We start from the raw sequence: 27,869 nt of genomic DNA on the forward strand, positions 1-27,869 counted from the left end.
GCTCACATCTAACATGGTCCCCGAAAAGGTATGTAGCTCCTTTTCATGGCTGTACTTGTCTTAATCCATTATTCCTTTAGGCATGGCCTTTTGTACATGCTCTGAGGGTAAGGAAGTAGTCTTCTCTTTACATAAAGTAATTATGGGTTATATTGAAATAGGGCAAGCTATTAAACTGGTCTTGTTCAGTCCCATGGTGAATTGGTTAAAAGTGTAAAATTGCACTTTCACTTGGCTAGCTGTGCTGCTTTTTGGAGAGGAAATCCAGTCACCCTGGAGAGATGGAATATTTATGCAGGTTACTAGTAGACCCCAAAAAATGTAATTTCTGAAAGGATCGGCTCTGTAATAGTCCTCTTCCATGTTCTTTAATACTGGGGAGTGTTCGTCAAACATAGTCTTCTACATTGAGCCCTAAGGAGAAGAACCTCAGCAGAATTGCCTCCATTTGTTGCTGAAGAACAGAATGTACCGTTGAACGTTTTATTTTCCTGATCGTTCAGAATATTTTTTTCTCCACTTTGCTTTTTTAGTATAACTTAATGAAATGCACAAGAAAGTGTGTGTTCAATGTTAATAAATGCATATCTCTATGTATGGTATATGGCAAATTTACTCAAATATTTCCTTTTCAACCAATATTTTAAAATATTGAAAAACTAAGGTGGAATATAAGTGGAATGCTGCATCAAGAGAGAATAGTGAAAGTGAGCAGATGCCATGGAAGGTGAATTTTGCTTTTGGAAATGTATTTAAACTTCAGCATTTTTATCTGCTTGTCTTTGTTCTAAATAAGTTAGTCTATTTAATGACAACTCTTAGAGGCTAACACTTACTGAATGTATGACTGTGTACAATATATGCATATATTCTGTTACAATATTCACTTTACAATTTTAGTATTTTAGTTTTGATGGCATTTGCACAAATTGTGAGAAGTTACACTAGCAGTGTGGAATGTCTGTAGTAAACAATTCTGTTTCTGAAAGATATGTCTAAGTCAAATATTTTTATTAAAAAGAATAAAATAATAAAACACCAGGGTTAATAGTGAGCTTCTTTCATTGAACTGAGACTAAAATAAACTGGGAATAAAAATGAGTCTGAGCTACTTGACTAGTTTTAAGAAAAAAATTGCTGTTGTATACTGGTCAACTAATCTTTCTCTAAAGGCAAATATATAATAGATCCAAACTCTTGGGTCTGTGTTCTCTGTGTATAACTGGGATCAGAGCATCCAGTATTTACTTCCCAGTTGGTTGCTTGATTTGTCAGTGGGTGGTCCATCCCGATTAGTCTGACACATAAAAGCCAATAACTACTGTAGCATCTGTCAATGAAGGAGCTACCTTACTGGTCTTTTTTTTCAGGAGCTCACTTCTCATCCCTTCTCTCCCAAATCTTCCTGAATGAAGGTTTTCCCTAGTTTTCCTAAATCAACTCTGAATGACTGTTAGTTTCTTTCTAAATAAAGATCTTCAGTTTTGGTGCTTCACCTTTAAAAAACAGTTTCCTTTTAGGGTCACTGCATTTTTCTTATTCTGTCAGTATTTCTTTTTTACTGAATATATGAAAAGCAGCTCAGTTGCTTTAAATGGTGACTGAAGTGTGATCAGAAGTCTAGAGCAGATTTGCTTTAGGAAGATGTGTTGATCTGTTAGATGCTGGGGAGAGCGCCGACTTTTTCCCCTGTTGCAGGTTATGTAAGTCTTGAAGATGGGAAAGGAGACAACATGGAAGATGGCCTCATAGCTCTCAGTGTTCCTGATAGAAGTTAAGACTCTGTACAGAGCCATCTGTTTTCAGAAGAGGCACAAATCAAGACTTCCATAGCAGCACTTAAACAGTCATTTGTGAGTTCCAATACGTAAGAGCAATGGTTGTGCCAAGGCTTCAGTGTGGTCTCAAACACTCAATCTACAGCACTGGTCACTGGAGAAACTGGCACTGAAGCCTCCCTTAAAGTGTAGATTATTTACCGACATTTCCTATGCGTAGTTTTCCCTGGAATGCCTGGATCAAACTACTTGAGTCCTCCATGCAACATCATTCTTTCTTTAGCATTCCTGCTAGCTAAACTCTGGTCTAGAACATGTTCTCTTTTGGCAGGGCCAGGTTTGTGGCTTTACACCACGTTCTTACAACTTTTCAATCCTGTACGCTCTGTATTAATTGACGCGGAATAGGGCATCAAGCTCACTCCCATCTCTGGGTGAGTGTGCCATATGCTTTGGCACCAGTGCCTGTGATACTGCTGGTGACGTTGTTGCCATTCTTGGTGACATCTCTCTTGATACAGGGTGTTAAGTAAGGTATTCTTTCTCCATCAATGCATCCACTTCCCCGGAGCACTTGGCAGCCTGAGACTGGTTGGGAGAAGGGTTGGGAGTCCATAGGCGTCTCTGTTACCCTGAAGATTTAGAGGGAAGCCCTCATACTCCTTACAACTCCGTAGGAGTAGAGGAGGGTGCTGCAGTTGACTAGTGAACAAAATATTTATTTTATTTCCTTGCAGGCAGGGTACCTGCACAAATCTCACTTAATTTAGAGGCTAGCAAAAGCTCCAGAGTTGTTGTTGTTCCTTGAGATGAAGGCCTTAATAAATCTGAAGGTGGGTCTCATCACCTGATTTTGACTAACACTTTCACCTTTTGTTGGACCTTCATTCGTCCTAGAAGCCTCAAAAGCTAAAGGAACATAACACTTTTTCTGCTGATTTTTCTCTTGTACTTTTGAGAGACTGGTGACTGCAGCTGGAATGACCAAGGAACATGATGGCTTTCCAGTTTGGTGATTAATGAACGCAGTGCTAAACCGAGGAACTTATTTGGCAAGCATACCAGTCATGCATATATAATGTACTTGCCTTTGAAGAGATGCTCCACTTAGAATTTCAGAAGAAGTGGCTGAGTGGCTTTCGACCCCTTTGTAAGGGGAAAGATGGATGTAGTGTAAATGTTCCTGAGTACGCGTGGCTACATCCTTAGACTCGAGTTTTAGTAGTAAACTATTTTTGAGATTGGATTGGGTCAGATAAGTAAGACCACACTGTTCACCGGTTACTGTCATGCGGCTTCTTTTCGTAGCCATTCCAAATACTGGATATGGGGTAGGCGTTAAGAAATCCACCTAAACAAATAGGTGCACAGGAGCCCAGTAACTGCAGAAGAATAATGCCCCTAATAACTAGGGGCCTCGGAGTTAAGACTTACCATCTCAGACCAAACTTCTGTGCTCTGACAAAAAGGTTCAGGGTAAATAAAACTACTTTTCAGCTTTATCTCAAAGTTTTTAGTAACACATCAATTATATTTAATGTGTTCTGCTTGTAGGTACTAAAAGTGGACGGTGCCTATGTTGCTGTGAAATTTCCAGGCACATCCAGTAATACAAACTGTCAGAGCAGCTCCGGTTCAGATCCCGATCCTTCTTCCCTTCTCCAAGATTGTAGGCTGCTCAGAATAGATGAACTCCAGGTACGTTGGATGGAGAAATAAAAAACAGGAATTTGAAATTTCCTCATGCTGTTTGCATACTGAAATCTTACTCTTGTTTTTTAGGTAGTCAAAACTGGCGGGACTCCAAAAGTTCCAGACTGCTTCCAAAGGACTCCTAAAAAGCTGTGTATTCCTGAAAAAACAGAGATTCTAGCAGTGAATGTAGATTCAAAAGGTAAGTGTTTTTTGTAAACTACCCTGCTGCACTTCTAAGAAGTGTCCCCCCCACCCTCCTTGTGGAAAACATTTCAACTGTCAAATTCAGGTGCATGCTTGTCTGCGTTGATTAACAAATATAGTTTGTATGTGTGTTCTGTTGTGTTACAGAATGCCACCAATGAGAGAGGTTAATTTTTTTCTTTCTTGTTCATGTACCCATGAAGGAGTGCATGCTGTCTTGAAGACTGGGAACTGGGTTCGATACTGCATATTTGACCTTGCTACAGGGAAAGCTGAGCAAGAAAATAACTTCCCCACTAGCAGCATTGCTTTCCTGGGTCAGAATGAGAGAAGCGTTGCCATTTTTACAGCTGGACAGGTTTGTTTGGGTTCTCTTGTTAATTTCCCTGTTAAATTTTAGTTGTTTAACTTCTCAGAGCTTTAGTTTCCTAATCTGTAAAATGGGAATGCTGCTTCCTTTTCTAAAACTTGTTTAAGATTTGAAAGGGCTGGGATTTTTAAATGGTTTAAGGGAGCTAGTCATCCAACTTCCTTGACTTTCATTGGAAGTTAGGCACTTAACAAACACTTAAACATGTCTGAAAATCCCATATCAGTACTTTGAAATCCTTGGATGGAAGACACAAAATATTTTTATTACAGAGGAAGCAGCCATTGCTTCAGTGAAGACTTCAGCGAACAGCAGATATGGCTTTGTTCAGGAGGAAAGTAGATTTTCATCTGACCCATTTCTGAACATTTGAAAATAGCAAAAACTATTTCATGCTCTGTGTGTGTTAAGCTTGTTAAGCATCTGTCTAATGGGATGTGAAGTGCATGTGTCTATAAGGAGCTTAATGAACATTTAATCGCTGACACATGCCTGTGCAGCACATCCTGTCTTAGGAGCATTCTGAACTACTAAATCCCCTTGAAGCACTTCCAGAAGACTGAAACTTCTTGAATGTTTCTCAGACCCACGATCTTATTAAATGGAGCCTCCTCTTTGGGTTCCTGTGACATCAAGGTTGATCAGGTTCCAGTGATGGTGTAAAGACAAATAGGTCTGGCTGTGCACTTGCATGCTTTGTTTGCAATATTTTGCAAGTCAGAGCTTCTAACTCCTGTGATGTTAATCTGCTTCTTTTAAGTTTGTCATTCCCCTCCCCCCTTTAAAATAATAGAAACTATGGGTCAAAAGTAAATTAAATCAGTGTAGAATTTGCATGGCTAAATACATAAATCAGGTAATCCCAAATTTAAGGTTGAATATGCAGACTTAACTCAGTATTGTAATGCATATGTAAGGGGACCATCTTTAACTGCATGTCTCTTATTTCTTAATGCAGATTATTATATAAAGGCTATAGAGAAAAAATTATTACACGCACACAGTCGTGTAGGCAGTCCATGACTGTGTAGCCTTGCTTAGGTGACATAAGTGAATAATGGATCTGCAGGCATACATAGGTGTTTAGAAGAAGAAACAGAAAAAATAATTTTCAGTGATTTCTGCAAGCCACATCTTTAGTACAGATATGTAAGAAAATTTTATTGTCAAAGGCATTCTGAAAATGTGTAGAACTCAGTGTTTCCGTTCAAGTTTGTTTGTAAGTATTTTTCAATAAATTATGGTGTCAAAATCCAGGTGGTGTATTAGGATTTATACATATTTCATTTTAATTAAGATTTAATTTTAATTTTTTAAAGTAAATTAACAGTTATTTGTGCTAGTGCCTGTGCTGTGCTAAGCACTTCCCAGTCATTCAAGAAGGGGTGGCTCTTGCCCCAAGGAGCTCAATCTAAGAAGAGGTAGAGAGAGGTTATGAATTTCAAATCAACTAGATATCCTGTGGGCAGCATGACAGAAGTGAGTCTTTAGGAGGGATTTAAATGTGGAAATATATATTATATGATTTTGCAAAATGGTGATCTGGTATTAATTTATTTTTATGTAGGAATCTCCTATTATTCTTAGAGATGGAAATGGAACTATCTATCCAATGGCAAAAGATTGCATGGGTGGAATAAGGGATCCCGACTGGCTTGATCTTCCACCTATTAGTAGTCTTGGAATGGGTGTTCATTCCTTAACAAATCTTCCTGCTAATTCAACCATCAAAAAGAAAGCTGCTATCATCATCATGGCTGTTGAGGTAATGTTCTATGTTTTGCTTACTTCATTACTACATGGTAATCTTAATAACTGCTTTTTTTAAAATGGTAAATTAAAGCATCTTGGTATTTCACTCTTTAAATTACCATTGCATTTCTACTCTTCTGTCATTTTAAATTAAGTAACGTTTTATAAACATGAAAACCAAACACAACTATTTAGTAAACCAAAAGGTCTTTGACATGACTCCAGTATGAGATTTTTAAATTATTTATAATTGTTAGAATTATTAGGGATTATACTTCTAAAGTTTAAAATATTGACTAGTGTCTCTTGCATAATATTGTATTATTCTATTATGAATGTATGTGTTTTCTCAAGTGATCAGAAGTTTGTCATTTTACTGTAAATGCACTACAGTTTGCCTGTAATTTGAACTAGTGCAGGAAATGTTAAAGGAGAAATTGTACGAGTGATTTCTTGTGAATCTCCACTGTTGACCTATAAAATCTTTGGGGAAGGACCTCTTGCTTGAATCCTCTGTAGAGTGCCATGTACACCTATAGCACCATATAAATAATTATACAATATATTGCACACTAGTTTATGCAAAATGCCAAACATGCTAGAAGAACCTCCACTACTTGGTGTGTTAGATTCCCTAAAGGATGAATTTATCATTTGTGCTGTACTGCTGCACATCATACTAGACCTACCATTGGGGTACTCCACATTTTTAGGAGGAAAAGGGGTCACCCAGAGAATTTCAACCTCCCCATCCCACTTCTACCAATCATTAAGAGAAAACCCTATAAAAGTCAGTTCATGCAGACCACTTGCTGTGTTCCTTGGGTCCTACAATTTTGCTGTGTTACATAGTCATTAATCATAGAAATCCTGTATCTTTTGAATTGATGTAACCAGGTATGATGCCAAGAGCCAAGCTTTTGTAGGTTTGACAGATGATTGGTATTTCAGCATGTCCTTTTTCTTTAATTTTCTCTTATTATTTGGTTATAGTAGAAATGACATTCAGTCTCAATATGAGATGATGTTGAGATCATAACATTAAAAAAAAAAAAAGTTCTGGTATATTTGTATTCAACGTTTCCTGTGTTACTAGTGAACATCTTAGACTTAAGCTTTTGCATGTTCATTTTTCAATGCGAAGCCAGAAGTATCTAGAATTGTTTATCTGTCTAAATTTTTTGTTCCATTTTATTAAAGTCTCTTCCTTTTTCTGAGCACAGAAACAGACTTTAATGCAGCATATTCTCCGATGTGACTATGAGGCCTGCAGACAATACCTGATGAATCTTGAACAAGCTGTTGTCTTGGATCAGAATCTACAAATGCTGCAGACGTTCCTCAGCCACAGATGCGATGGAAATCGTAATATTCTACATGCTTGTGTATCTGTATGCTTCCCAACCAGTAACAAAGAAACTAAAGAGGAAGAGGGTGAGCAATGTATCATGAGAGCCTTTTAGAAACTACCTTTTTTTTTTTTTTTTAATAGTTTCTAGAATATTTGAAGGAGAGCCAAAATTTTCAAAACAAGTGCCTAAAATGTGGCACCTAAAATAAATGGCCTAACTTTTCAAAGGTGTGGAGCTTACGCAGCTCTCATTTACTTCATTGGGATTTGTGGGTACTCAGCACTACTTTATTCAGGTGCCTAACTATGGTTTTAGGACAAACTTAGAGCACCCAGATCTGAAAATTTTAGATTGTCCCTTTATATCACTATTAGCTTGGGGTTTTTTACACACACACACACACACACACACACACACACACACACACACACACACACACACACACACACACACACACACACACACACACACACACACACACACACACACACACTCTGTTGTTTAAGTTTTCTTTCCAGGATTATCAAATAACTTGTCTAATGTTTAGTGGTGTCTTTGGTATTTCTTCCATTGAGAAATCTGTATTGGAAAATATGAACAAAGGGCTTTTTGTTGATGTAAGGGACTGACATTTTTTATAGCTTTTAAAATACTATTGCATCAAAAAAATACACATGAAAAGAACATTAAGTTTGCAAAGTCAAGTGCTCAAAAGATCGGAAATGCCAGAATTAAGACTACTCTTGCAATTTTAATTCAGCCCCCTTCTGCATATGCATTATGATACAGTCTTTAATTACATGATCACATACTATTGTTTCCACAGGGCTACTTCATTCAGTGCACAAGATGGACAGTGCTCACCAAATGGGTAGCTATTCAATATTTCTTTTATCCTCGTCATTCAATGTGTGGCCCCATTCCTTATTTATTGTACACCATCCAAACCCTGCACTGAATAAAGATTTAACTTCCTCATGGGCTTTACTGTGGTGCTCTCATAGTAGTATCTTGGTTCTTTACAGTCATTAATGAACTTCTCTTCATAATGCCACTGTGGTGCCCGGGTGGTATCATCACTATTTTACGCATGAGGAACTGAAGCATAGAGATTAAATCCAGAAGTGCCAACTAATTTTGGGTGCCCAGTTTGAGAAGCCATGGGCCTGATTTTCCCCCCAAGTATTTAGCAATTTATAGTACTCTATGTTCAGAGCAAAACTCCCATTAATCTCAGTTGCCGTTGTAGAAGTGTGGATCACGCACAAATCAAACCCCCTGTGTCTCAGATTGGTTACCTAACAAGCACATAGTGGTCACCAGTGAAAAATTTGGTTTGTGACTTTGCCACAGAGTTTCTATATGGTACTGGGGGAGGTAGAAATAGAATCCAATTCTCTAGAGTGGCATACAGCTGCCTTAACTGCAAGACCATCCTTTTTCTTCCTGCAGTTCCCGGTCTCATTCATTACACACCTTCCAATTTCTGTGACAAAAATGAGGCAGGGGTCCTACAGACGAAAGCCTCATTCATTACACAACAGTGATTCCCAGAGCACTGTCCATCATGTGCACTGATTGAGGCAGTGGTCCTGTGGGAAAAAATACTATGTGATCATGTAATTAAAGACTGTATTAAAATGCATATCCACAAGAGGACTGAAATAAGATTGCATTGGCTGGCAACCTTAATTCTGTCTCTTCCTAATTTTGAATACTTGACTGTGCAACCTTAACATTCTTTTGACAATTTTTTTTAAATGTAATTTACCAGGTTTCCTTAAAACTTAAAATCCAAAAAGATAAAAATTCCATCATGTGGAGTCATATTGACTCCTCTCCTCCTCGTAAGTAGGGTTGGGCTCTTTAGTTCCCATGCACAGTCCTCCCTACTTGAGCTAACAGTAGCAGTAGTGGTAGACGGTTATCTTTTGTTGACCTGCCACTAGACAGGGATGGCAGCAAAGGAATGTTGACTCAGGAATAATGGGTTCAGCTCCAGGTTCTGTAGAGGGTGTGCTTGAGCTTCTCAATGAAACAGTTATAAAAATTTTAACCTGAACTAAACTGTTCATCTCTTTCTGAGAGACAGCTGAACCAATTTGGCTTAAACTTTTCAAAAAGACATAAGCCTAAGGCAGTCAGCATGAAGTTTCAGTCCAAATGGTTCGAGTTTGGCAAAGCTATAAGCAACTGAAATAGGGTCTTATAATGGAAAATGTCAGGCAATGTTAAATAAATGTGTTAATACCGGTACCACTTATTATGCTTGTGTATGCTTTTATATATAGACAGTACCAATACTGTAACCTCAGAACTTTGATCAAATTAAAATAGAAACCTTAAGCAATTCTAGTTAAATGCTGGTACAGAAATGCTTGTGAAATTTTTTAACTTGGAATATAAATCCAGTGTGGTGGTTTTTTGCAGTTTCACATTATCTGTCTGAATAAAATAAACAAAGAAAATGACCCTGTAAACTGCATTAACTACTTAACTTGAAATGTTTTGTTTTTAGCTTGTATCTCGCTGAACAGTATTTCTAATGACTTTTATTGATGCCTATTTTATGAGATTCTGAACTAGAATATTTCATAGGGAAGTAAGTAAAGGACTATAGAAGAATATAGTAAATATAATTTTTCATTATCCAGATAGAAGCACTAAAAGTAAATGACTTAGGCCTTGTCTACACTGGCACTTTACAGTGCCAGTGGAGACAGTGCACCAGCGCTGGGAGAGGGTAGTTATTCCCCTCGTGGAGGTGGGGGGTTTTCAGCTCTCTCCCAGCGCTGGTGCCGCAACTACACAGCCACATTAAAGCGCTGCCGGGGCAGCGCTTTAATGTAGCTAGTGAAGACATGCCCTTAGTCATTTCTGGATTTTTAGTTGACACAGTGGTGTTGTGTTTAGATGGCTGGCTGTTTCACAGGAATGTTGTAATCCAGACAAAACGGTTCTCTTTGAGAGAAACCTTTTATACTAAATTATACAATTCTTTTTGTAAAACTTTTTTCTAATACACAAAGCAATGAAAATGTCTTGCTGATCCTATTTGCTGTACCATAGATTTTTGTCAGAATTGCCTGCACGATATTGTTTTGTCGTCAGTATCTTGATTAACTTTATTGGGTTGACACCTCAGAGAATTTCAGAGGGGAGCGCTGTGCAATGGTTTCTTTTGCGGTGACATTTCAAATGCTGGTTCCCTTTGGCACTCATGCCCTTTGTATGTTTGTACAGCCATTAGAGGAGATTTAAGACTCTTTGGGTTGTCGTATATAAAGATACTAATAGTTCTATACCTTATTCATTGAATCCAGAGTCTTATTCCAATAATTATTGCACACGTGTATAAGGCACATAGCAATAATATCTGGATACCACCTTCAAAATGAAAAACATAAGATCCATGTTTTTGCAGATCATAAAGCGCATTCTATGCAATCATTTCCCATCAACAGCTACTTTCCTCCTAGAGCCAGGGAATTTGCAACTGGAAGACTAATTGAATTTAAAACAAACAAATTAAGAGTTTGCAGGAGAGTCTTTAAGATGTAATTAAGATCCCTGTTTTAACTCCTTTCTTTATAATGATACTTTATTTAAAATTTGGCACCAAATGTTTTTCTTAATGTTTCAGAAGCAGAGCGCTCTGAAAGGAATACGTTTGCTGAAAGGCTTTCTGCGGTTGAGGCTATTGCAAATGCAATCTCAGTAGTATCAAGTAATGGTCCAGGAAATCGGGCAGGATCATCAAGCAGCAGAAGGTATAAACTGGTTTTAACAAGCTTGTTTTGTACTTTGAGTACCCCTTGTATGTTAGTGAAACTATAAAAGGTGATATTAGGAATATCAATTTCAATATTCTCATTTATTTTGCCATCATAGAAATTACACTTTAATGTACACAGACCACACACATTGAAATCATAAACCTATCCTAGAAGAGGTTTGTTTTGCCTTTTATCTGAAGTAAATCATGGGGTGCTGTTGTCAGATTAAGGAGAAGGAAATGGGGGTGTAGTGATTAAAGTGCAGGAGTGAGGGCCAGACAGTCTTGGTTCTGTTTCTAGCTCTAGCATGGACTTGTGGGCATGTCTCTTAACTACTCTGGCCTTCAGCTTCCTCAGCTGTGAAGTGGCATTAGTACTTATCTACAACCTGGAGATTTAGAGGCTTTAATTGCGGTTTATAAAGCACCTTATAAACTGCAATTAATTAAAGAGTCTAGGAATAAAAGTGTTTTATAGAAGTGTTTGAAAATTCCTACTTATAGTTACATCTTAGGAAAACTTCTAGGATAGGCTTATGATTTCAGTGTGTGTGGTCTGTATCTATTAAAGTGTAATTTCTGTGATGGCAAAGTAAATGAGTAATATTGAAATTGATATTCCTAATATCTTTTATAATGATCCATTCTGAAAGCTTCTTAGATTCTTTCAACTCTTCTTCCCCTTTTCCCCCCAACCAATCATTGCTATTGGTGGGGGTGAGAGGGGTATGGTACCTATGTTGCTCTAGGTCATTGATAAACTCACAAGGTGTCCCTATTTATTTGCCTGCTGCAAGACCTCTAATTTCATTAAGTGCTTCCCCCCACAAGCCCTCAGATCTGAGAGGTATCTACATTGATAGATGTTTAGGACAGAACTTATAGATAAGTGTAATGAGTTCCTCCTATCTTTCAAGTATCAGGTTCCAGAGCCATTCCTCAGTTTTCCTTTGACTGGATGGGGAGCCTATATGATATTCGTGCTTTGACTATCTCGCCAAAGCATAAATCCACATGAAATAAAACAGTCCTTTGCCATCCCAGGGCCATAGTCCTCTACTCCATATCCATACAGTCTTCCCTTTTGATGCAGGGGAGTAAAAGGTGGAGCCTTCCTCTTACTCTCTCTGGGATCCCTAACCTTGCAACCTCTAAATAAGGTGCATATACAAGGACTCGAGCTCACACCACTTCTTGTCAGACACTGTGTCCTTCTACTGCTTCCATCACAGGCCTCTATTACCACCTTCCCCCACACACCCCCACTGGGTATCCAGCTTCAGCCCTGTTGATGCAGTGGGGATAATAGTTGTGTGCCCTTTCTTCATTAAACAGATCCTTCATCTCCTGCTCCTTTGGGGGTTGAACAACTTTTCTCTCCTTGGGGTTCCTCCTCCTTTTAGCCTTTTCCTCCTTAGTCTTTCTCTTAATGGAGAGACCAACTCCATGTTTTGCCTTATTGCTGGTCTCTTCTTACTGAGGAATAGGTCCTGTGCTTTTTAGCCTGCTTCCCAATTAGCTTTGCTTTCTCACTTGTTCCCTTTTAAAGGGAACAAGACCCAATAACAGAAGTACTAGGCCACAGCTGCCCTTAAAGGGCCAATATATCCTGCTACAATAGAATGTTGGGAGGAAATTTAAAATTATTGCTTGACTGATGTTCTCTCTGTACCTAAGACAATTATGGGAATAAAAGAAGTTTGAGTTGCCTTTAACTACAAAAGTTTTTCTTTGATTTATAATTAGGTAATATACTTAATGTGGAAGTGAATTTATTCTGTTTGGTTTGTATTCAGTTTGAGATTAAGGGAGATGATGAGAAGATCCTTGCGAGCAGCTGGATTGGGTAGGCATGAAGCTGGAGCTTCATCTAGTGATCACCAGGACCCAGTTTCTCCACCAATAGCTCCTCCCAGCTGGGTTCCTGATCCTCCTGCAATGGATCCTGGTAAGATGGCTAATGTGTCAATGGATGTGAGTGTAAAACTAGACATGATTAAAACAACAACAACAAACTAATGACTTTGAAGGTGAATTTAAAATTTAGTGTCTGAGACTGAAATGTATAGATGTTAAAAAATGTCCTGAAGAGTAAGTAATGTTAGTAATGGAGTAATCAGATGTACTTTTTGTATGGAAGCAGTGATTTAGAATTTAAAAGCACTTATTCAAACTGGTACAATTAAACAAAATTTGTTTTAAAAAGTTTGGCAACAGCATTTTAAAGTATTTGCTATAATGTTGGCTATATTGATGTCAGCCTAATGACATGGCTTTTTGCTAAAAGCAAAGTGTCAGTTAAATATAAACAGGTGTATAGTGTAGCTAAAATACTGCAGAAAAAGCTTGTTGTTAGGATGTACATCAATATATAAAAAATATCCCTGTTGTTCTGTTTACTGAAAGATGGTGACATTGATTTTATCCTGGCCCCCGCTGTGGGATCTCTTACCACAGCAGCGACTGGCACTGGCCCAGGACCTAGCACCTCCACCATACCAGGTGAGAACCTGCTCTTTATCTGGATATGCTTTGGGGGGCGGGAAATCACAAAAGCTACCTTTTTGATAGGTTTTTGTGTATCCCAACTGCTTCTCCTTTGTAAATACAGATAGCTTTGGCTTGAAGCAGCATTTTACCCCTATTCTTAAACTTGTTTTTATGTAAAGCACAGCTCAATAGACTATCACATAAATAGCTCAGCTCAATAGACTATCACTTTTATTTACCTGCAAATGTTGTGCATGTAAAAATGTCAATAGTAATATTAAATTGTGCTTACTATCTGTTTCAGCTCATAACATTTCATATTCTCAAATAGACAATCCTTTATATACAGTGAAATGCATAATGTGTTGCTGAAACTGCCAAGACTGTCATAGTCAAGGTGATGATTGATGGTAACCTTAATACAGCTATCTCTTTTTGATGAAATTACTTTTATTAAATGACCCACTTAATAGGGACCCACTTTGGGGATTGTTTCCACAGAAGTATTTTTTCTGATTGTAGGTCCTTCTACTGAACCATCTGTAGTGGAATCAAAGGATCGGAAGGCAAATGCTCATTTTATACTGAAATTGTTATGTGATAGTGTCGTTTTACAACCTTATCTTCGAGAACTACTATCAGCCAAGTAAGGGTTTTCAAATGAAAAGTGCCACCATTGTTTAAAACAAATGTCCCCTGAAGATGATACATGAGCTGAAACGTACTCATGAACATCTTGATGAAAATGTCTTCAATATGTAGGCAAATTTTAAATATGAAGCAGTATATTAAACTAGAATTACTGCAGAATGTCTGCAAGAGTGTGTGTGCACACAGATACGTGGATTACAAAGTACTTCTCAAGTAATCCCTTTTGAGGATATTTAATCTAGGCACTTACACTGTGATAATGCTGTATTGGAGACGGGTATATCATAAGAAATCGACACCAGGTCTAGAGATTCTTTGTGAGAAAAGGTGATATGGAATCCAACTTAATATCTTTGGAGAAGACAAGGGTTTGAAATTTAACTAAATTTTCACAATTGACGAGATTGATAAAATTGATATACTGTTCATACTAGGGAGGAATTAAGAAACAAAGGGACACTACTTAAGTGTCAGGAAACTCTGGAACTTTGACAGACATATTGCCCTTTGTGCAATAAAGGTTTGCTATAAGATGCCAAAGAGGACTGAAGCAAAGATTATAAGGAGTCAAACATTTGAATTCTTTTCTGAAGAGACTATTTATATTATTACAGTAAAAAAAGACTCTTAATTAGTTGAGTTTCTCCCTTTAATCAACATGACAACGTTTTAAATATATGGTAAATTATTAAATTACCAACTCCTTGCTTTTCCTTAATGTATGCGCTATACTAACTTCATTTTTTAATCTTTCCAGTTTTGTTCTCCGTTACACAAAAAAAATTCTTTTTGGTTATTACTTTTATATGTACTTTGAATATGTAATATTCAGCAGCCCCACTTACCCAGACTAATTCCTGTTTATATAGGGTTAAGTTGGCCTATTTCATAGCTTTCTATTGCAACTACAAGTTCAGCATTTTTTGACTTATTTGGTAATAACTTTACAAATTTGTTTACTAGAGATGCAAGAGGTATGACACCGTTTATGTCTGCTGTTAGTGGCAGAGCGTACCCTGCTGCAATTACCATTCTGGAAACTGCACAGAAAATTGCCAAAGGTAAATGAGTTTCAAAAATGTTTTATGCATACAGAGCTGTTTCCTTTTTTTAATTTTGGTTTTGGCATACATACAAAGACAGTAATTGAATGTATAACTAACAAACATTCTTTTATGTAAAGTTGCATATGTTTGAGTAAATGCTGGTGTTCAAAATTTACCCCCACCCAAAATATGGTGCCTGTGTCATGGATAATTTGCTATTTGAGAACATGTACTAATATGTGTATTAATAGCAATGGAGTTTTGTTAATATTACTACTTTGCTCTATACAAGGCCTTTCATTCAAGGATCTGTTGCTTTACAAACACTAATGAATTAAGATAGTATTCTCAAAATGCTAAATGATTTAAACGTCACAGTACTCCTGTAATATAAATGGATCACTTGATCCACTACTTAAGTTTATTCTTTCTGGTTTGGAATACAGTATGTATATATATATATATATATATATATATATATATATATATATATATATATATATATATATATATATATATATATATATATATATATATATATATATATATATTTTTTATGGAGATATCCTACCTCCTAGAACTGGAAGGGACCTTGAAAGGTCATCGAGTCCAGCCCCCTGCCTTCACTAGCAGGACCAAGTACTGATTTTGCCCCAGATCCCTAAGTGGCCCCCTCAAGGATTGAACTCACAACCCTGGGTTTAGCAGGCCAATGCTCAAATCACTGAGCTATCCCTCCCCCCCCCCCCCCCCAACTGATGCAACTGATATGATGCAACTGTACACATATTTAGGTCCCATTCCTGAAAAGACTTAGGCACCTGCTTAACTTCCTATTGTAGTTATCTGCAGGTGTTCTTTGCAGGGAAGACCTATAGTGTGTTGGGGAAGAAGTCTTCTAAATATTATTGAGAGCATTTTATCATTCATATTTATAACTCTTTTAAAATTGATTTTACTATGAAAAACTTTGCTTTAAAACACTTTTATGCTTGAATTTTTCTAGCGGAGGCAACTTCTAGTGAAAAAGAGGAAGATGTGTTCATGGGAATGGTTTGCCCATCTGGCACAAACCCAGATGATTCTCCTTTATATGTCCTGTGTTGTAATGATACATGCAGCTTTACGTGGACTGGGGCAGAGCACATTAATCAGGTAAGTTAAACGGGAATGTGTTTCAACTATGCATTGTCTGTACTTTAGAGTTAGTGTTACTGAACACCACTGGCCCTATTCTTGTATAGATGAACTTCATCTATTAATTCATTTTAGCAGTTTGGAGTTGTGCTATAGTCGTCTTTATCTATTTCCACTTCTCAAAATGGAAAACACAAATAGGTAGCTGGTTTTGGTCAAAACCTTGTTGCTAGTAGAGTTCTAGGGCTGTTTCCCTGAACAGCTTGGACATAGATTTGTAGGTGAGCAGAGTATTCTATAGTCTGACGGATTAACTAGCAGAAGTGTTTCACAGTAGTTCTATTGTGTGTTAAAGGAATATTTTTAAAAGCAAGATTTTAGCGGCATTGCAGGCTTTGATTAACCAACAAAAATGAACCTACTCAGCAGCTTTTAAAGTCCATTTTTACCGTGGGGCCACTACAGCCACCATTTAAGCCTTAATGCAGCTCTAAAAATTGAGGTTGTCTTCCTTTCAGCTTGCTTTTATTCCCCCAGAACTGTCCTGTTGCTCAGTCTTGCCTTATTTTGACATTGAGTTTTAATAGGGGGGAGGGATAGCTCAGTGGTTTGAGCATTGGCCTGCTAAACCCAGGGTTGTGAGTTCAATCCTTGAGGGGGCCACTTAGGAATCTGGGGCAAAATCAGTACTTGGTCCTGCTAGTGAAGGCAGGGGGCAGGACTTGATGACCTTTTAGGGTCCCTTCCAGTTCTGAGATAGGTATATCTCCATATATTATTATTTTATTTATTATTATTTATTACAAGCTTCACTTTTACTGAAAGAATACCAAAGGAATACAGTAAAAGCTTTTATTCAGTGCTTCACCAACTAGAAAGCTCTCTAAACTGGCATTTCTGATCTTCACTGAAATTCCGGTTTATAGTCCATCAGGGGATTTATAGTCTGGCAGAGGGGTGGGGTGTGGGCTCTGGGAGGGAGTTTGGGTGCAGGAGGAGACTCAGGGCAGTAGATTGGGGTGCAGGAGGGGGTGCTGGGTGCCAGATCTGGGGGGTGCTCACCTCGGGCGGCTCCCTGTAAGCAGTGACCTGTCTTGGCTGCTCCTAGGCGCAGGCGTGGCAGGCAGCTCTGTGTGCTGCCCCTGCCTTGAGCACTAGCTTCGCAGCTCCCATTGGCTGGGAACCATGGCCAATGGGAGCTGCGGGGGCGGCGCCTGTGGGCGGAGGCAGCGCGTGGAGCTGCCTGCCTGCCTTTGCCTAGGAGCAGCCGGGACAGGTCACCACTTGCGGGGAGCCGCCCGAGGTGAGCGCCTTCCCCCGACCCTGCATGGATCCGGCACCCAGCACCCCCTCCCATGCCCCAGCCCATTTCCCTGAGCCCCCTCCCGCACCCAAACTCCCTCCCTCTTAGTTAACTGTCATTTTTCACCCCCCATTCCCCCAACATGCCAGATAAAGCATCTTTTACTGTATTTAAGTATACTGTAATATACTTAATCCTGTATCATTGTAGACGATGGAGGCGGAGCAGATGAACTTTTGAGGTCTTTCAGCCCGACATTTTTGATATTGTATTGAATTAATATAATATGTGAATATTTATACTAGATATCCATTGTGAGGGGGAAATTATGCATATAACTTCATGTTTATAAAATGGTCGTTTTTTTCATTTTAGGATATTTTTGAATGCCGAACATGTGGCTTACTGGAATCTCTTTGTTGTTGCACAGAATGTGCACGGGTTTGTCACAAAGGTCATGATTGCAAGTAAGTACACACTGAGTTCACTATCTTACAGTCAAACTGATGTCTTAATTGGTTCCATTCACTAACTGCTTTCACTTCTGATTAGTTGTTGCTTCCTATTCATTAGCTTATGCTACAAAATACTTGCAAATTAATAAACTATTAAAAATTAACTTAATATGAACCAGTCTATATCCATAAATGTTTTTAGTCTTTCTTGCTATTTGAGCAAGGGATAAATGAGCTAGAAACCAAATATACATCCAAAATATTTGATTGCTACAAATTTGAAGCTACAGTCTAGGTAACTTCATTAAACAGCTTAAGCTCAGCTGCATTAATATCCAACATCTATAAACTAACAAGTTATCATCTTATACCCACAAAGATGTGCTTGTAATTTTTAAGTATCTTTGATTTTTCTTCAGTAGGAAAAAAGGATTTCAGTTTAACTTTTTGATGCTTTGGAGACCCCTTTTACTTCTTTAAAAAAAGCTATCTGAAATGTGAAAAGTTATATAGTGAAACTGTCACGCTAAATCAATAGTAGAACAGAATACCAATAAACTGAAGTTGAGTTATTTAGGAATTGTAATTTTTTTTTCTCTTAAATGAGTGTTTTGTTTGTTTACTGTTATTGCAAAAAGTTTGTAGTAGAAAATGAAATTTATTTAAAAACAAACAAACCCAAAAGCCCCTTTCAGTAAATATTTTAAAAATGGATTTCTGAACAGTGATAAAGATTTTTATTTGTTTCAGGCTCAAGCGAACATCCCCAACAGCCTACTGTGATTGCTGGGAAAAATGCAAGTGTAAAACATTAATTGCAGGACAGAAGTCTGCTCGTCTTGATCTACTTTACAGACTGCTTACCACTACAAATCTGGTCACAATGCCAAATAGCAGGTAAGTTTGTATTTGTAGTGACTTGGGGCGGGGGAGTGGAAGGAATAATATGTATGACAGGTTTGTTTTTAAATATTTTTCTTACTAATGTATTCTGCATTACAGGGGGGAACATCTTCTATTATTCTTAGTACAGACAGTTGCCAGGCAAACTGTAGAACACTGCCAGTACAGACCACCTAGAATTAGGGAAGATCGTAATCGTAAAACTGCAAATCCTGAAGGTGAGCCTTTTTTCAATGAAAAGAAGACTGTGTAGGTCTCTGCATTTCACTACCTTTCTCACATGCCACTCTGGCCTTTTTTTTTCTCTTTAGATTCTGATATGCCTGATCACGATTTAGAACCTCCACGATTTGCTCAGCTTGCTTTGGAACGTGTTTTACAAGATTGGAATGCGCTGAAATCTATGATCATGTTTGGCTCCCAGGAGAATAAAGACCCGTGTGTATTTGCAAATATTGTTTCAATTAATTTTTTTAAACTGTTGTTTTTGAGATCTGTCAACTTATATAAATTTTTTTCATTTTGCTTTGTTTTTTCCAAGTCTTAGTGCAAGCAGTAGAATAGGTCATCTTTTGCCTGAAGAACAAGTTTACCTTAATCAGCAAAGTGGTACAATTCGGTTGGACTGTTTTACACATTGCCTTATTGTCAAGTGCACAGCAGACATTTTGGTAAGCACTCTTAGCCATGTTTTAAATTAATTTTGTACATCATGCAATATCCATTAGATATTGATAAGTTAAGAGTTGGTTTTTAATTCAGTTTCAAATATAAGACATGGGATTTTCCACCCAATTCTGCTCTTACATGATCTACTAAATATGCCTTTTTTTACATTAAGGAACTAGCACATTTTTAGATACCAGTTTTCTGTGAATCTTTAATTTAGACACTTGAAACAAAATGCATTAAGCATTTCTAGTGTGATTCCTTACCACATAAATAATACATTATAATGTTGTTTCCATAGCTTTTAGATACTTTGCTGGGTACTCTTGTAAAGGAGCTACAAAATAAATACACTCCAGGGCGCAGAGAAGAAGCTATTGCCGTTACAATGAGATTTCTGCGTTCTGTGGCAAGAGTTTTTGTTATTCTTAGTGTGGAAATGGCTTCATCCAAAAAGAAAAAGTAAGGGTTGTGTTTTACTTATTACATAAATGGATGTGTATGAACTGGTGTTGGTCATTAATAAGGAAAACACTTAAATGGTTTTGTGGGGATAGGTGATGCATAAGGCTTCTGAAACTAACCTTTTACTTTTGGAGATCTGGATTCAAATGATATTTAAGTTCCATATAAAAAGGAATGGTTTGACTCTTATTTTAGTCTCTCTTTTCCCATAGCATACTTAAAGAGATAAGGTGGGTGAGGTAATATCTTTTCTTTCAAGCTTTCAAGTTACACAGACCTGAACAAGAGCTTTGTGTAGCTCTTTCACCCACAGAAGTTGGTCCAGTAAAAGATATGACCTCACCCACCTTGTCTCTCTAATATCCTGGGACCAACACAGCTACAACAATCTACATAACATAGTCACACAGTTCAGCACAATTGGCAGTTTCTTGTAGTGTCTCCAGACTTATGTCAGGTGTCACAGATCAAAAATGAGGTGTGTTGGTGGAACTGTGAAGTTTACATCACACATGGCCCTACCCACAGTGCTGCATTGGACCTCAGCTTTTATAAATTGCATGCTGAACTTACTTTAGTTAAGATATAAAAGGAACCTTAAATTTTAATGTTGAATGGGTTCTGTTTTTTTATACAAAATGTACTGCCTTGACCAACTTTGTTCTGTCAACAGTACACTTGTATGTGCTGCCTCATTTTTGAGGCATTAACAAGAAGTAGTTGAACTAGAACTAGTTGAGAATTTTTCAATAAATGCTGATAAAAGCTAAAGCAAACTTTTTGTTGGTGGAGGGAGGGAGGCTGGCAGGCTCACCCACCCCAGAATATTCAGTGATTGGGTGCTCATCTGGGATGTGGGAGACTTATGTTCAAGTACCTGCTCCAGTGGAAATGTCTACAAAGTAGAACTATTCCAACAGAAAAGACTGAGACCCCACACCTCAGAATAGCTATTGGCTGATGGTTAGGACGCTGACTTGGGATGAAGGAGACTGGCAGAGCAGGGATTTGAACCTGGACATCCCTCATCCCATGTTAATGCCTTAATCCCCATGTTGTTGGCTGTTCTGGGAGAGGTGTGAGAGGAGTTGTTGTTTGTTTGTTTGTTTTGTCCTGTTGCAGAACAGGAAAAGTTTGGAAATCTCTGAAAACTTTGCAGGATGGGAAGGCGGTTCTCCCAGTAGCTCTAATTCTAACCCTGTTTTGACCAACATCATCTTAAATTATTGCAATTTCTGTATCTTCGCTCGTCGTGTAACTGAGTGTTTTGCTTTTTGTTTTGAGAATGCATTACACATATATTGTCTCATATTCTGTCATTGGTTAATAATTTTTACCCATATATATCTTATAAACACTTTTCAAAAGTGTTTATATTTGATTTGACCTATTTGATTCTTCTTTCCACAATTTTTTTTCTAGCAACTTCATTCCACAACCAATTGGAAAATGTAAACGTGTATTCCAAGCATTGTTACCCTATGCTGTGGAGGAGTTGTGTAATGTAGCGGAATCCCTAATTATTCCAGTCAGGATGGGTATTGCGCGTCCTACTGCACCATTTACTCTTGCTAGCACTAGTATAGATGCCATGCAAGGCAGTGAAGAACTATTCTCTGTGGAGCCTCTACCACCAAGACCATCATCTGATCAGTCTAGCAGGTAAAATTAACTACTTATTCTATTCATCTTGTCATGTGCTTGCTAAAATATGGTTTTGGAATGTTCTTTAAAGAATCATTTTATATATTTAGTAGCAGAATGTAAACGCTCCATATTACAAGTAAAATGTTGCCAGAATACTTGGCCATGAGTATATAAATCACAAAAAATTGTGTGGCAGCATCCACAGGAACATAATAAAAGAATAACAGGTCTGTGTACTTTGCATCTGGACCTGTCAGTGTGTGAATACAGGATGCTTTTTACAATGCGTGGGAGGCAGGAAAAACCATAATCAGTTGTTCTGAGGGTAATCTGGTGTTATTTGGCTGAGTCTAGAGCAGTGGTTCTTAACCTTTACTGCAGCCTGTACCCCTTTGGTTCTCAAAATATCTTCTCACACCCCTTATAAAAAATCGTTGAAGTAGGTCACTTCTTTAAACCAAGATATATCATAACTATAGAATAAAAGAGAGAGAATTATCTTTTGTATAATGTTAATAAATACATAGGTTTGATGAAACAAAGTAGTTGTATTTACGTGCCTGTGCTTAATTTGTGTTTTTGATGATTTACCTTCTAAAAAAATCTGGCATGTCTCGCACCCCCCAGAAAGGGCATCTCGTGCCCCCATGGGGTGCGTGCACCCCAGGTTCAGAACCACTGGTCTAGAGAAATGCAACTGCTGCTGGAGACCCCCAATGAGCATGAGAGCAAATCTCTGACCATATTGGAAACACAGAGATGAAGACAGTCTGATTCCAGCCCAAGTGCAGTAAGGGGTAATGTTATTGAAACTCATTCACAGAGAGAGACACTGGATCAAGTAACTTTAGCCAGAAGATAAATAGAAAAAATGCTAGTGTTCAGCAGTACTGGAGAAGTGCTAATGGCTGGGTAAAAGCAGCAATTTGCCAGTGCCCATGGTACTTTCCTTTCTTCACTGACTAGTGCTGTCATCCCCTCTCACATACATGAACACACTGATTAATTCCTGCTGTTTGGGGGTGTTTATGGAAAGATGAACATGTGCTGAGTAAGTGACAATCTAACTCCATTTTAGTCTAATTTGAAAGTGTTTTTCTCATTTGGAAGAAAGGAAAGGAAAAAGCTGGTCCTCCTAATTTGATAGTAAATCTAAGGAAGTCCTTTTCTTCCATCCTCACACTTCCACTAGATTTTTAGATTAGCTCTGTTGTTGTGAGAAGGGAAGTGAATGACTACTACTTAGTTAAAAATATTTATACTGTAATTTTTTCTGTTGCAGTAGTTTACTTACGTTTCTATTTTATTGTAGTTCCAGTCAGTCTCAGTCCTCCTACATTATAAGGAATCCTCAGCAGAGACGGATCAGCCAGTCACAGCCAGTTCGTGGCAGAGATGAAGAGCAAGATGATATTGTATCAGCAGATGTGGAAGAGGTTATTTTCTTAATTTTTCTCAATTTGATACACCATGTGCATTTTGCTGTTTAAATATCAGTGAATAATAATCAGTGGCACTCATCTCTGAGCTAGGAAGTCATGAATTCAGTACTTGAGCATATACATGGTATTGAGACTGCAGTGGCCTCCAGGAATGCTGCCAGTAAGGTCTGCTATACACAAGAAAAAAGTGTGGAGAAGGTCTGCGTTACGAGACAGTAGTGCCTGACTTGATTACAACATGGTTCAGTCTTGCTATGGAAATAGGATTGGACTGAATGGTGTTGTAGACATGTTCTTAAGTTTGAATTTTGCAAAACTAGAACATGATTCAGAACACTGTTAAAGTAACACGCAGTCCTTTACATGCTGCATGTTTCAAGTGTGTTGGGTGATATTTTGTTGTAAAAATACGTTAACATATGGTAGATTTCAGAGCATAGGTCCACCATGAGATCTTTTCCTTTGGATAAGATCCTTTGTAGTTTTCTAGGCGGATGATAAAAAATAAATATAAATATATAAATGTATATAAAAACTCAGAAAGAATTAGTTAATCCTGGTGTTCGTGGCCAACATTTCCCTTTCAATATTAGGTTCTGATGTCCAAGGCAACTTTGTTTGGGTGCCTTGTCTGTTTCATAACACTTCATTTGTGAACTGTCAAATGAGCTGCCACACAAACTAGTGCAAATAAATGCCTTCCTCCTCCTCACCTCTACCAGAATTGTATGCTCAGTTTATACTAGTATTGCTGCAGGAAACAGAATTGTCACTTTGCTTTTTCCAGAATTTTGTTCTTTGAATCATAGTGCAGACAGCTTGTACTTGAACAGAACTAAGATAAATATACATGTTACAGCATAAAAATAAAAAGCATTTTTCAGGTTGAAGTGGTTGAGGGAGTAGCTGGAGAGGAAGACCACCATGATGAACAAGAAGAACATGGAGAAGAAAATGCTGAAGCAGAAGGACAACATGATGAGCATGATGAAGACGGTATACACTTTTCATTCATATACTGTTACTTTATTAACAATTTTATCCATAATGCAAAAGGAGCATCTCTCCTTCCTCTTCCTCCCTCCCCCACCCCTTTAAAATACAAGATTCTGGACAAACTGTTACAGTGAACAAGTCCCCTCCCAAAGAAAAACAGATGCATGTTATTTTTATGTATATCTAAAAGCATAATGTAGGTATGAATAGCAGCTGCTAATGCTCCAGCAATAATACAGCATAAAGAAAGTAATAAATTAAAATTTAAATACATCAGAGCCAGGAAGCCTGTGAAAGAATAGATGAGTTTGCTGAACTACCAAGGAATAAAGGGAGCAATTAAGGAGGCTAAGGTATTGCAAAGAAGCTAATGGCTTCTTAGCATTGGTCTTCACCACAGAATTTTGAGGCAATACAGACTTCATAGCTTCGCTTTTCAGCTAATAAATCAGACACTGACAGATTGAGGTTTCAAAGTGATAGAACAAATTGACAGTTAAAGACTAACAAATCGCTCTAGGCCCTGATGATGATGATGATGATCCAAGAGTTCTGAAGGAACTTCAGAATGAAATGATTGAATTGCTAATAAAGGTACTCAGTTTCACATTAAAATCAGTTGCTATACTAGAGGATAGCAAGTGCTGTACCCCTTTTTTACAAGGATGCTGTGGAAGCTCATGGAAATTACAGAACAGTGAGACTTACTTCAATATTCGATAAACTGTTTGAAACACCCATTATAGAGAGTTATAGAACACTTAGGGTATGTCTACACTACGGGATTAATCCGAATTTATATAATTCGAATTTAGGAAACAGATTTTATAAATTCGAATGTATTCGGCCACACTAGGCACATTAATTCGGTGGTGTGCGTCCAAGCTACCGTACTAGCATCGATTTCCAGAGCGTTGCATTGTGGGTAGCTTTCCCATAGCTATCCCATAGTTCCCGCAGTCTCCACCCCCCTTGGAATTCTGGGTTGAGACCCCAGTGCATGATGGGGCAAAAAACATTGTCGCAGGTGGTTCTGGGTACAGCCTCCCCCTCCCTCCCTGAAAGCAACGGCAGACAACCATTTCGCGCCTTTTTTCCTGAGTGAACTCTGCAGACTCCATACCGCAGCAAGCATGGATCCCGCTCAGCTCCAGAACGCAGTCATGAACATTGTAAACACCTCGCGCGTTCTCGTGGAGTTTATGCTTACCCAGGACCAGAAAAAAGAGGCGAGGAGGAGGAGGCGGCAACTGCAGCGCAGCGACAAGCGTGATGAGGACATGGACATGGACCGTGAATTCTCTCAGACCGCGGGCCCCGGTGCTTTGGAGATTATGATGTTAATGGGCCAGGTTATAGGCTTGGAACGCCGATTCTGGGCCCGGGAAACAAGCACAGACTGGTGGGACCGCATAGTGTTGCAGGTGTGGGACGATTCCCAGTGGCTGAGAAACTTTCGCATGCGTAAGGGCACTTCCATGGAACTTTGTGACTTGCTTTCCCCTGCCCTGAAGCGCCAGAATACCAAGATGAGAGCAGCCCTCACAGTTGAGAAGCGAGTGGCGATAGCCCTGTGGAAGCTTGCAACGCCAGACAGCTACCGGTCAGTCGGTAATCAATTTGGAGTGGGCAAATCTACTGTGGGGGCTGCTGTGATGCAAGTAGCCAAAGCAATCACGGAGGTGCTGCTACGAAAGGTAGTGACTCTGGGAAATGTGCAGGTCATAGTGGATGGCTTTGCTGCAATGGGATTCCCTAACTGTGGTGGGGCGATAGATGGAACCCATATTCCTATCTTGGCACCGGAGCACCAGGGTACCCACTACATAAACCGCAAGGGGTACTTTTCAATGGTGCTGCAAGCACTTGTGGATCACAAGGGACGTTTCACCAACATCCATGTGGGCTGGCCGGGAAGGGTTCATGACGCTCGCGTCTTCAGGAACACCAATCTGTTTAAACGGCTGCAGCAAGGGACTTACTTTCCGGACCAGAAAATAACCGTTGGGGATGTTGAAATGCCAATTGTTATTCTTGGGGACCCAGCCTACCCCTTAATGCCATGGCTCATGAAGCCGTACACAGGCAGCCTGGACTGGAGTCAGGAGTTGTTCAACTACAGGCTGAGCAAGTGCAGAATGGTGGTAGAATGTGCATTTGGCCGTTTAAAAGGTCGCTGGCGATCCTTACTGACTCGCTCAGACCTCAGCCAAACCAATATCCCCATTGTTATTACTGCTTGCTGTGTGCTCCACAGTCTCTGTGAGAGCAAGGGGGAGACCTTTATGGCAGGGTGGGAGGCTGAGGCAAATCGCCTGGCTGCTGATTACGCGCAGCCAGACACCAGGGCGATTAGAAGAGCACACCAGGAAGCGCTGCGCATTAGGGAAGCTTTGAAAACCAGTTTCATGACTGGCCAGGCTACAGTGTGAAATTTCTGTTTGTTTATCCTTCATGAAAACCCGCCCCCTTTATTGACTCATTCTCTGTAAGGAACCCACCCTCCCCCTTCCCCCAGCTTGCTTTCAAAGGAAATAAAGTCACTATTGTTTAAAAATCATTTATTCTTTAGTAATTGATTATAAAAAGAGGGAGAGAACCTGAGTGGTGTTTGGGAGGAGGATCAGCGGGAAGGAAAAGCCCACTAAAAAAAGGTGAAAAAAATGGCAGCCTTTTGCTTGGGCTGTCCACTGGGGTGGAATGGGAGGGTGTACGGAGCCTCCCCCCCCGTGTTCTTACCCGTCTGGGTGAGGAGGCTATGGAACATGGTGAGGAGGTAGGGGGGTTATACAGGGGCTGTAGCGGCACTCTGTTCTCCAGCAGCCGTTCCTGAAGCTCCACCAGACGCCGGAGCATGTCTGTTTGCTCACGCAGCAGCCCCAGCGTTGCATCCTGCCTCCTCTGATCTTCCTGACGCCACCTCTCATCTCGAGCGTCTCTCCTCTCCTCACGTTGGTCCCTCATGTCCTCACGTTGGTCCCTCCTGTCCTCACGTTCACTGGCTTCTTTCCTATACTTGCAAACCGTGTCCTTCCACTCATTCAGATGAGCTCTTTCACTCCTGGTGGATTGCATGATTTCTGCAAACATCTCGTCTCGCGTCTTCTTTTTCCGACGCCTTATCTGGGATAGCCTTCGGGAAGGAGGAGGGAGGCTTGAAACATTTGCAGCTGCTGGAGGGAGTGAAAAAAGGAGAGAATTTTTTTAAAAGATACATTTTTCAGAACAATGCTTATACTCTTTCACGGTGACAAATACTATTCACATTACATAGCACATGTGATTTCTGTGCAAGGTTGCATTTTGCCTCTTAATATTGAGTGCCTGTGGCTTTGCTGCTAGAGATCACAGACGCAGGTCTGGGCAACAGAATTCAGCTTGCATGCTGCCATGGTAAGCCACTGTCTTTAGGCTTCTGCGCCCTGCTTTCCCACATACCAAGCAAAGCCCGTTGTGCTGCAGTTTTCCTGTTAACCTTCAGCAGCAGAAAACAAGCTAACACCCCCCCACCATCCAATTCTCTGGGATGAGTGCTTTATCCCTCCCCCCACCGCGTGGCTGGTATCAGGGAAGATCCCTGCTAGCAAAACGCGAGAAGCTCTGGGCCAATCCTCCCCCCCCCCCCCCCCCTTTGCAGTTGGCTAAATGCAGGGAAGGATTTCTTTTCAGCCACAGGCAAACAGCCCAGTAGGAACGGCCACCTCTGTACCCTTAATTAAATTCCCGTATTTCAACCAGG

General features: G+C 39.3%; 1 protein-coding gene across 2 annotated transcripts in view; it reads left to right on the forward strand.

Moving 5' to 3' along the window:
* UBR5 (ubiquitin protein ligase E3 component n-recognin 5) overlaps positions 1 to 27,869 on the forward strand; it is a 144,125-nt gene that overhangs the window by 77,066 nt on the left and 39,190 nt on the right. For both annotated transcript variants that reach the window (XM_065397837.1, XM_065397836.1), the window contains exons 17-36: positions 3,333 to 3,476; positions 3,561 to 3,672; positions 3,881 to 4,035; positions 5,615 to 5,812; positions 7,023 to 7,233; positions 10,795 to 10,921; positions 12,723 to 12,874; positions 13,333 to 13,428; positions 13,939 to 14,062; positions 15,031 to 15,128; positions 16,120 to 16,268; positions 17,929 to 18,020; positions 18,759 to 18,905; positions 19,011 to 19,129; positions 19,223 to 19,349; positions 19,453 to 19,582; positions 19,882 to 20,042; positions 21,468 to 21,707; positions 23,005 to 23,128; positions 24,019 to 24,130. In XM_065397837.1, the coding sequence (XP_065253909.1) occupies positions 3,333 to 3,476; positions 3,561 to 3,672; positions 3,881 to 4,035; positions 5,615 to 5,812; positions 7,023 to 7,233; positions 10,795 to 10,921; positions 12,723 to 12,874; positions 13,333 to 13,428; positions 13,939 to 14,062; positions 15,031 to 15,128; positions 16,120 to 16,268; positions 17,929 to 18,020; positions 18,759 to 18,905; positions 19,011 to 19,129; positions 19,223 to 19,349; positions 19,453 to 19,582; positions 19,882 to 20,042; positions 21,468 to 21,707; positions 23,005 to 23,128; positions 24,019 to 24,130 (2,818 nt within the window). The remainder of the gene's footprint in view (positions 1 to 3,332; positions 3,477 to 3,560; positions 3,673 to 3,880; positions 4,036 to 5,614; positions 5,813 to 7,022; positions 7,234 to 10,794; positions 10,922 to 12,722; positions 12,875 to 13,332; positions 13,429 to 13,938; positions 14,063 to 15,030; positions 15,129 to 16,119; positions 16,269 to 17,928; positions 18,021 to 18,758; positions 18,906 to 19,010; positions 19,130 to 19,222; positions 19,350 to 19,452; positions 19,583 to 19,881; positions 20,043 to 21,467; positions 21,708 to 23,004; positions 23,129 to 24,018; positions 24,131 to 27,869) is intronic.

The sequence above is a fragment of the Emys orbicularis genome, chromosome 2 (genome assembly GCF_028017835.1).
Source record: "Emys orbicularis isolate rEmyOrb1 chromosome 2, rEmyOrb1.hap1, whole genome shotgun sequence".
Lineage (NCBI taxonomy): Eukaryota > Metazoa > Chordata > Testudines > Emydidae > Emys > Emys orbicularis.